Genomic DNA, 11368 nt, shown 5'->3' with positions numbered 1-11368 from the left:
TTTGCATATTTAAAAATGTTTGCTTGGAATTTGTCTGCGAATGTGATTTGCAGCAGAAGATACGCACACTGCGAATTAATAAAAAAGGAAAGTAAATTAAAATTTACTGCTGTACTGCCATGGATTTCCTACTACTATCCATTAAAACCACTTTAAAGTGGGTTGCGAACGGTTTTAGCTGGTTTTAATGATTCACATATTTTTTTTACTAGAGCGTTACTCAAATTACAGCTGAAATTTATTGCGTTCTAACTTAGAAAACATAAATTGAATAAAAAAGTAAATGCTTAAAAATTACCAATTTATGAAAACTAGAGAAGCCATCATTAAAAAGCTCTAATCAAATAGAAATAGAAAAGTTGAAGTAAAGTACTTATCTAAGTTTTTCTCATGAAAAGTTATTCAAAATCGAAAAGAATAATGTATTGATCTTTTGGACATTTTCAATGAGGAGAAGAACGCGGAGCTGCCTTTGCGATCCTATCTCTTTCACATCCTTTATAATCTTACATCAAATAGATAGTCACCCGTTTATAGGTACAGAGTTCATTTATTTTAGTTCTGCACAGAGAATTGTAAGTCAAAGATAAATTTCATCGCCGAAAGGAATAAGCTTGGACATAACAAAAACCACGCGTTCCACTCACGTAACGGTAATTCCAAAAAAGTAATTTTTAAGCAAAAACCAAAACCGACTTCAATTCTAATACAAAAATTTAAAATTATTGCACATTTTTTCATGATCCACCCTCCGCCAGTACTGCTGGAGTCAATCGCTACTTTTGAACCGCTACTGCACCGACTACTCTACTAACCCGTGATAGTGCACATGGTAGTGCAGAGTCGAACCAGTCGTAAGCAGGATAGCGAAAAACTACGACAGTCACGCAAGTATACTTTAGTATACTTTAGTAAGTATACTTTAGTAACTCCCGGTAGTGCAGAGAGAGCCTATGGTGACTACCGCCTAGGGCATGACCTTGTAAACGTAATCGTAAAGTACATAAAAAATCATGTTTATTAGGGACATAGTCACCAGCCATGTCAAGTGCCACTTCTTGCTTGAACTAATTCTTTTCAATTGTCCTGCTCGGGATCTCAGATTCAGTGACATGTTCCGTTTACCAATTCACAAGACCAACTTTATGTGTAATGAGCCACTTACGCGTTGTCTGTGGCAGACTAACCAAATTTGTAAAAATTTAGACGTTTTCTCAAATTCTCTTGATGGCTTTAAATCTAAACTATTTCTGGAGCTGCATTTCTTAAATTGTAAATAATCTTTTTTATTCATATGCACATTCGCATATTGTATTTTGTACATGTACCTTATTAGTCATATCTATTTTGTAGTTTATTTTTTATTTTATTTTTTCCTTTTCTTTTTTATTTAACTTTAGTAATCTATCTGAGTTGTACTCTAATTGATGAATTGTATAAATAAACGAATAAATAATAAAAAAAAATATATATATATATATATATATTCCGATAAATGATCGAAGTTTTTACGAGAGTTTACTGTTTTTTTTTTAATTTTGCACACCGAAAAATATATCCTTATTTTTTTATTTTGAAAGAAAAAAATATTTAAAGGTCGCTCAAAGCGCCCAAAGTTTTCCATGTATTTTATATGCAACTATAATTTATAGGTCCGCCAAAAACCCACAAAAACCCCGAAAAATCAATGAGGCGACCAATAAAAAGGCATTAGTATTAAAAAAATGGTTAAATAAGCAATTGCGTATTATTATTGAAAGTCTCCTGAAGAGAACTTGACTTTCAAGAATTCTATACCATTTCTATGAAAAAAATTATTTTTCCCATATAAAAATACATGGAAAACTTTGAGCGCTTTGAGCGACCTCTAAATATTTTTTGATTTCAAAATAAATAAAAAGGGGTATACTTTTTTCGATGTAGAACCATCACAGAGGGTGATTTCGACTAAACTGTTTTTGGACCACCCTAATGCATGTGTTATTAAAAAAGCGATTACAGAAAAAGTTTATGAAATTTGTTTACCAGGAAAGTTTTTACATTCTTTTGCCAAGAAAACTCGTTAGTACGAGTATTTGAGTTGTGTTGAAAAAACAAACCCTCATAACTTCATACATTCTCTTATTCATTACTTTAGCTCAATTCATTATACATAAGTATATGTATACATTAGGATTCATCACTCTATACAAAAATATAAAAATAAAAATCGGTACCGTTCTTCCATCGGAATTAGAAAATATTTCAGAAAAATATTAAAATTTACGTGGGCTGGACCGATTTGAAAATACTACTTCCAAAAATCGAGTTTTTTATAAATAAAATTAGTTACATTTTTTTCCCAAAATATCAACTTAGATGACAAAAGAGTTTAAACTTAGGTGGTCGGCATAAAAGTTTTTAAAAATTTATCAACGAAATCAAAATAATGAGATAGTTGGAGGTATTTTTTGAAATCGGTGCTGCTCACGTAAATCTTAATAGTGCGTTTCATGAGACATCGCAAAGTGACATTTTTGGCGAAATGGCAACGTTGCCAACCAAATTGTATGAACGACTTATTGCAACTCCAGATTGCAAATGTCAACTTTTTTCAAAATGCCGCGCATAAGTGAAAAAGAAAGGTTTTTACAATTATATCTCGAAGCAGCCAAAACGAACTGATATACGTTTTCTTCAATACTTTGACTTTGCAATGAATGGTTGCCAGCTCAAATAATATGGCAGTGTTGCAATTTTGTCGCAAGAAAGTTTGCATACAAAAGTAATCAGCTGTTTCGCCATGCGGCAAATTTTGCAACAAATGCGACATTTGCAACAACTTTGCGACGTTTCATGAATTCCTTTAATATTTTTCCGAAATATTTTGGCAAAAGTCTTTAAATATAATAGCTTTTTTTTTTTGTTGAGACACCCCAATATACATACATATGTATGTATGTATTAGAACGCTTCAGCCAAAAAAAGAAAACATCAAACAGCTTATAATAAATTAAAGACCCGAGGGTTGGCACGCATGTATGTAGCTAAACACCCCTTCCTTTGCAAAACTACAAAAAAAAAACATAAATAACCCATTAAGCGGGTATGAGCGGGTACAAAACGTATTAACACAAGCACTTACATATGCCAGCATAAATTGCAATATTTTTTAATTCATTCACGTGGTTATCGTTCCAGTTACGGTTATTGTTTCATTCATATTTAACACCCATTCATCCGTCACCTTGCAAGTTCATTGATACCGCAACACCCCACGCCGTGTGTGCGGACACAGGAAATGGCAAACTATATTCGTACGTGCAATTTGCATATGCCAATTGCAAAACTGCAAACCTATATACTTATATACAAACACACGTACACTCACCCTCCCTTTGCGACATCATTTGTGTCGAAATTTATTTCGTTGTTTGCAAAATATAATTTTTATCAGTAAATCTATTAGTTTCACCCCCATTACGAGGTACAACAACAGCAAATGCGCATAACGAAATTTGTTGAAATTTATATGTATACAAAACCATACACGCTCGTATGGAAGGTAAGCGAAGGTAAACGCTTGAATGAATTTCCCACTGATTTCGCACGTTCGTTCGTTGGCGTTTTAAAGCAAATCTCCCACATTGCGCTCAATAATTTTTTTAATTCGAAGCTCAAACCATCGGCAGCTAAGTGCGCTAAACTATTTTCTACACCTCTGCAGTCGCTGTTGTTGCTATATGCAGTAACTCAGGGGTTTTTTTTTTTTTAATCTGCGTATGAGCACAAATATTTGAATCTGTTTCATAGCTTTCGAACAGACTGAAACATTTCTTCGCAATTATTTAGTAGCGACGTGTCAGCAAAACGCTTAGGTTGTTTATACGTTTTGGTTTTTAAGTTTATTTTTTTTTGGTATAGAAAAAAATGTGGTTTATGGCTTAAGCAGACTAATTTCTTGAATCAGCTGCTATTTTAAGTTAAAAGTGCTTACACTCTATTCAAATCGATATGGTTAGTTTTTCAACCTAACCTTAAATATTTACACATCAAATTCTAACAAAGAACGCTGTTCTCTGTGTATTGTCTGATTAGTCGCAATCGCTTGTGAATTTGCGAAAATTCGAAACACTTTGGTATACAAACATTTTATTGTTGTTGCATTAAAACTAATTTCCGTATTGTTTGTGTTTTTTTTTTCTTTTTAGCGAAGTGCAATTTCGATCAGGAAGAAAAGCCACACCGCTTGAGTCTCGATGTAGGCGATACGGTTGTAGTACTAAAGGAGACAACACATTGGTATTATGGCTATAAGCAGAGGTAAGTGAATTATTTTGATTTAAGATTCCCTTTATTTCGATATATTAAATTATTATTATTTTCTGAAAACCTGTTAAACTGATATATGTATGTATGTAACCCATTTCATGCATACCGATTTGGAGTGAACTATGCTTTAGGCCTGTACGATTTAGTTAAGATAAGGGCATGAGTAATAAATATGACGAGCATTTATTATTCCTATATATACAGTTCCGAGTATCAATGATATCCCCAATACTTCCTTGTTAGTGCTGGAAAAATTCGATCACCGTTAGCAACTTTGAAAGCTTCGAAAGACTCTGCCGTCCATCCGTATCTTGTCCCTGACAAAGATGAAACCCAATCTGTTATTACTTTTCACTCCGAAAAACCTTTGACCTGAAGAGACAGGAGCTATCCATCATTTGATTACTGAAGAGTCTAGCAGCTGCCATTTAAAATCATTTATAAATTTGTATACTTAGCTAAATATGTTAAAATATTTATTTTAAATAGTTTTTCATAAAAATTGCCCAATAGTAGCTTCCGTTCTCACAGTTTTAATTCTGCGTACAATGCCGGAGCTGTAAATCATTTCCAATGCCTTAAATGCATAATATACATATGTATGTGTTTATAAAGTTCCCTAACAGCGCTACTTGTAGTTGTTATCCCTGCAACGTGTGCAAACATATGTTTAAATATTCCACGCCTCTATTTGCAGTAGCTGTTTCCACATTGCATACCCCTTGTCCCCCTCTTATCACCGATTATCTGAATAGGCAAGAAACATGCCGAAACATTCACTTCGCATGCGTATACACATACATACGCGTACAGAGCGTAAAATTCCTTCAAGGAATCGCTGTGCATGTTGCACGTTTAACACAATATTTCGAATTCTTAGACATGCATTGCAGAAACACACCCCGGCCGAGTTTCAATGGATATCTGTGGCCATGTGCAACACACTATATTTGCGTAAATACATATACAGCCAAAAGAAGATATTTGTTGTGAAACGTCTTAGCACATTCATATTTATGTATAAATCTCTATAGAAAGGCATGTGTATATTCGCTGTCAGACGATTGCAATCATTTGTGAATTTTCATCTCCGGTCTGTTGCAGATCTTATAGCACACAGTTGATCTGATGAAAATTGTACCCTGATAGGCAGAAGCATTGCGCATTAAGTGAACTCAAGGTCGTGGATTCAATCCAACGGCCTGCAAAATTTAAATTTTTTTTAGTTCCCGTTTTTTAAGAAAACAAACAAAACCGACTTCAATGCTCATATAAAAGTTTACGAGTACTGTTAATTTCTTCATCAGAATTATCGAAAACGGTTTACATACGGTTTTAAAACAAAACAAAAATATTCCGATGAACCCCTTCCTCCGTTATTTCAAGCCGGTTAAAAACAAAAAAAAAATGAGTTTCTACAATTGCTCGTAGTGGGGATCGATTCCGGGTCCTACTGAGCTGTAGTATAAAGTTCTGACTACCGTGGACTTTGTTTGCTCAGAGAGCGTAAAATGCAGATAACATACAAAACTGGCATGCACATCTACTAGCTCTTTGTCGGTAATGCAGTCAGCATACTAACGTAAATAAGTTCTTGCTCAATTTTTATAAATTATCATTGAAAATACCCCCGATCTGCCTTAAATTTGCGAATAATTCCGAATTTACGAGTTGCCGCGAATCAACGCCGCCGCCTTTCTATACTTTTGGACTTACGTCTGCGTTATAAGTATTAATCCACCATTTCTCAGTACGACACATTGTATTATTCTGTCTGATCTCATTGTTATCTTTATTTTTTTTATTTTTTTCTTTCTTATCAAATCGCACAATTAAATAAACATAGATTTCACACCAAGAAATGGTTGACCATGGCTGTTATCTATAAATTTTATTCTTTGCTGGGTTTGTCACTTCTCAATACGTATGTATGTATGATTTTATGTTTGTACACTGTACATATATAGATACATAAATATGTATGTATGTATGTATGTGTCTCGGTATTTTATCTATGCAAGTGCGCAGTGCCTACATATATCGGTCGTTAGTGACCCTTTTCCCTCCTCCAGCCTTTCAAGACTTGATAAATTCTGCTGAGTTTTCTTTGCAGTAAATGCATAGTTTCAAGCGTGGAAAATTGTTACTAAACTTGGTGCGACTTGGTGCTTATCACGTATTTCATGTTGACTAACAAAGTCGCTACGCTACGCTTTCCAAGTCTGTTTGCCCGTCTTTGCTCTTCATGACATTTCAATTTTTCGCTTCCTATTGTTGATTCATTTATTTTTTTCCCATTTTTTTATTATTTTTTTTTTCATTTCAATCTTCAAACATTCTCCGCTTCAGAGTATACGCATATCACTGACCTCTTTCATACATCTGCTGACCCATGCCATGCCAGCCCAAGCAGCGGCGCTCTAGCAGCGTAGATTCACTTGGGAGACATTGCACGCACACTTGCTTGCTTACAAACAAGTGTTGGACATGACTGGCCTATGGGGTCGGAAATGACAACAATGTGATTCAATAAAAGTGAAAAATAAATGACAATAAAAAATGTCCATAAATAAAAAAAAAAGTCATTCAGCATGTCGAATGGGTCAGACAAAAATACATAAATAAATGAAACGAAATGGTAAATTATAGAAATTGATTGAACGTCTTTATGAATGGGTACTTATTGAGTAAATGTTGATATTTTTATATGGTTGCCATCGGCGCGTCGAATTTTCGTATATTTTTCTCACGGCTTATCAATGAGGGTGTAAACGTTGGCAGGAATTTGATTTTATTATTTTGGCGAACAGATATTTATGTAGATATCTCACTATCTCTGCTTATTAGGGTGATTCGACTCGGTTTTCCAAACCGGTTTCGACCGGTGGTCTGGATATATATGGCGGTTTTTTAGAATCTTGATTTTTTTAATATCGAATAACCCGATTTTTTTGACGGAACAAACCGAATTTTTCACTTTTCATTTTTGATGTTTTTCTTCAGTTTATGGGAAACTGCTACATGGAGAGATATACACTTTTTACTCCAGCTTTGAAGAAGTACTTTGTGAGGTTCGTCTTTTTTAATGTTAATGGGACCAGAAATTGAACCCTGAACCTACCGAGTAGCGGTAGGCATATCTAAGCACTCGCCTATGGTGGCAAGATCACTACTCAAATCCGAAAAAAGCAGGAAATTGCAATAAAGTATTAAACAAAATTTAAATAAGACCAAACCTGAACTTTTCACTGTTGTTTATTTTTTTTTTTGCTTTTCTTTTTTCTAAATAAAAGCTATGCTTGAGGTTAATCGTTTTATTGTAATTTTCGGTCATGACTTCATACCAACATAAGCATTTTCATCATATGAAAACTATGTAAAATAAACCGCTTTATCGGGTTTTTCTTAATTTCAAAATAGGGAACCGGTTTTTTCAAATTGCAATCTACCGAATAATTCGAAAAACCGGTTTTGGAAAAAGGCAAGTAATAGAACACTCTAATATTTATGTAAGCATTTCTTAAATCCGAATTTCGCAAATATTCATAAAAGAAATATTGCGCTATTTTATTGAGAAAAGTAAAACAATAATAAATTATGACAACATCTAGGGGTTGATGGTTGGTTGGAAGAATTGCATTTTTTTTTTGTGATAAAATCTAATATCTCTAGAAAGAGAACTGATAGCGAAACAAATTGAACTATATTTGAAAGCAATTTTTATTGAACCTGATGAAAAAACAACACCAGTTTCTAAATGGTATTTTGCTATTTTGGAGATCGCCACATCTCCTCATCAGACTTCTTCTACAGCTATAATTTCTACTTATAAATGGTAGTTGTTGTTTCCCCAAAAATTTTTCACAAAAAATCGCCTCAACCTCAATAAAAATTTGTTAATATGATTTATTAGGCCAACAAAAAAACAAAAAAAATAACCATATTTTTGAAAGCTTTTGGGATGCAGAATTCAGCGTCGCTGGATAAAAAATTTACTTAAAACGGCCTTAAAAAATTGAGCGTTTTAAATATTGTTGATCTTTTTTGAGCTGAACACAGTATGCAATGGACTTTTTCAAAAGTTTAAAATACATATTTATGCTGTTCATGCGTCAGACGTCCATTTGCATGGTCGCAGGAGTCGAATACGCATTTAATTTGTTCTTTACATACATACTTACCGTCAAAAAAGTACAAAAAACAAATAATTTTACTTTTTAAGGTGTGATTGAATAAAAAATTACCTTGACCTTAAAACCCAGCTTCAAAAGAAAAACGTTTGATGAATGTACCTTTTAAAAAGTTTCTTTAAACCCGTTATTATTGATAGTCATTTGAAAGGTCAAGGTAATTTTTTATCCAACGACACTTTTTTCCTGATTTCTCCATTTTCCAAGCCTTACATTTAAATCGCTAGCTGTTCTCGTTATCGAGATGTTAAGGCACTATGGAAAGCGACAGACATACTACACCAAATAAATCCACCGAGTAGATAAACCTTTCTATAGTCGAAGACGTTAGATATGCATTCGGATTATGTGAGGCCTTTACTGGCCGGGCAGCATAACCTCACGTAGAGATGATTCATTGGGTATTGAATTTTATACATATTGTTCAATTCCTCGTTGCCGTACTTGAATAGCTCAGGTCAGCAGTTTGTTCTTTTTCAGCTCATTCAGAGAGGTGGTGGTACATTGACTCCATCGTCCTCGACTGGTTGCCTGGGCCCATGTCGGCTACTACTTTCAGTAGTGTGCAATGGGGAGGTATTACCTCCATAATTTTTTGCACACCCTGGACATCGGTCACTAAGTCGCCGTGTTTTCACTTACAGGAATTTGATCTTGTCTTTGAACCTTCCGCAAGTCGCCTTAAATATTCTTTCCGATCAGCACCTTAAGGTTTTCGCACTGATGGGGATTTGGCGCTACTCCTTTTTACTGAACGTATGTCTCACTTCCCTATTTAGCTCTCTATATTAATCTCACATAGCTCGCGTTGCGCCTGTTCTCAGAGGCGTTTTTTTTTTTTGTCTCTGAAGCGATGTGTCCCTCTTTGAATGAACGTGCAATGTTGGGTTCCACTTGTATATCTCTTAAAGATCTGTGGGGCTATTCTCAAACGGATTAGCGACAATTTTCGGATCGCTAACGCAAGTTGCCAACGTAGTATGTTTTAAAATTGTTATATTTAGCATAGTTATCGATTTTATTAGCATTATCGATAACCTTAAAATTACTCTGTCGTTACAATTCTATTTTTTACCATGACTACCCAAAAAAATTTTATCATAAAATTACATATGTGTGTATGTTTTGTTTTGTTCGAATATGCAAATGTAAATTATTCAAATAATCCACGGTTTAAGTTCTTCTTTTCTAATGCCAAATGCCACACAAACGACTGCTTTGTTTTGGTCAGCTTCAGTTTGAAGCCAAAACAATTTTTCGGTTAATGACCGTAACCTAAGCGCTGAAAAATAATTAACCGTTTTTGGCGTCTAAACTTTCCTCATTCCATTTTACCATAATTGTACATATAAGTATTTTGCGAAAGTACTAGTCATTGTCAAATTTCGTATATATGTACATGCGAATGGATGTATGCATATGTATGTAAGTATGTATTTACACTTGTGGTCAACTAATTAATTTAGCGATATTTTGACCATTGATTTTAGGTCTTTTCTTTTGTTTATTTGATGTTTATAATTTTTTATAAAAGTCTATCTTATTAAATAGTGCTTATCACAATTATACCCCATCCACATATTGACAAGTTTTCACTATTAATTTTTTTATTATTTAATTTTAATAAATTTTTATAAAAATTATCCATTCTTTAACAAGAAGAAATTTATATTTCAAACATTGTGCAATACTAAAAACAATTCTACAAACTTTCGTAAGAATGTAAAGTGCAAGCGGCTAGGAATTCGGTTGAGTTTTAATATTTTTTTTTAAGTTTGAAATTTCGGTGAAAAATTGTTGAATTTTTATAAATTTTGTACAAACTAGTTAAAATGTCGCCAACTACAAAAATTGTAAGTAAATTTCATTGAAATAAAGTATAGCAAACTGGGCCGCCGCCATCTTTTTTAACGAAAATATTAACCTTTTTAATAAAGATCAACCGTTCAGTGAAAAATTTAACTATGCAATATGTATGTATGTATGTATGCTGGTGCTGTCTTGCGCATGCGTCGCACCGCACCGCTTACTTGCGGAACTCTGCTTAGCGAGCTCAGCAAGCTTATATAGTATCTACAGTTGTTGTCTGCTGCTTCCCCTCAACATTCCCCGCGGACACCAATTTTCCACAACCCATACATTGCTCAACTCGCCACCGCACACTGGGGCTAGATACCCTCATAACTGCCATCAAATAAACTTTTTCGAATCGAATGTTTTTCTAAAAATATCTGATATTAGAAAAAGCAGTTTCGATGAAGAACATTATTTTTAATTATATTTTATAAAAAAATCTTGAAAAATACTTGGTTTGTATGAAAATGCACAGCCCGATCAACACAAAGAATTGCCAAAAGTAAACGGCAAGTCCTGGCTACTTCAAGCTTATACTTTATTATATTAAAGTGGGCTATAAAACTGCATACTTAGAATTTTTCGAAAAAATCTGATTAGAAAGTTGCAAATTTGTTGAATATACCTGAGTTTCCCGAAAAATTAAGAGATTTTGTTTTTTTGTTGTATGTAATATGAAATATACTTTTGTAAAAAGTTAGCGAAAAGAAATTAGAGTAAATAACTTTGTATACATTACGAAAAGTGCTCTATGTTTATATATATATTTTTGTCCGGCACCGTATATTTATTGTTACTCGATCTATTCTCCCTAATGCATTTATATTTAACAGTTGCTGTCTTAAATAAATAATGTATTTGAGGACGTTCCTAAAACAAAATAAATAAATAATTCCAATAAAAGTAAGTCAAGTACTAAAAATGCAAGTTAAGTATCAAAAACTATTTTATGTGTATCGTAAAGTAGCAAACACTAGCAGAAAAATATAAATTGTTTGTAAGACCCAATACAA

At 33.6% G+C, this 11368-nt stretch overlaps 1 protein-coding gene across 1 annotated transcript in view; it reads left to right on the top strand.

The window, feature by feature from the left end:
• Nucleotides 1-3537: 3537 nt before the first annotated feature.
• The window catches only part of LOC118737850 (dedicator of cytokinesis protein 1), a 29056-nt gene continuing 21225 nt past the window's right edge, over nucleotides 3538-11368 (top strand). Inside the window, exons 1-2 of the mRNA XM_036468640.1 lie at nucleotides 3538-3544; nucleotides 4191-4302. Of these exons, the coding sequence (XP_036324533.1) occupies nucleotides 3538-3544; nucleotides 4191-4302 (119 nt within the window). The remainder of the gene's footprint in view (nucleotides 3545-4190; nucleotides 4303-11368) is intronic.

The sequence above is a fragment of the Rhagoletis pomonella genome, unplaced genomic scaffold (assembly GCF_013731165.1).
Source record: "Rhagoletis pomonella isolate Grant_MI unplaced genomic scaffold, Rhpom_1.0 Rhpom_scaffold_00004, whole genome shotgun sequence".
Classification (NCBI taxonomy): Eukaryota; Metazoa; Arthropoda; class Insecta; order Diptera; family Tephritidae; genus Rhagoletis; species Rhagoletis pomonella.
The sequence above is the reverse complement of the archived record's forward strand: the minus strand, read 5'-3'. Positions and strand labels throughout refer to the sequence as shown.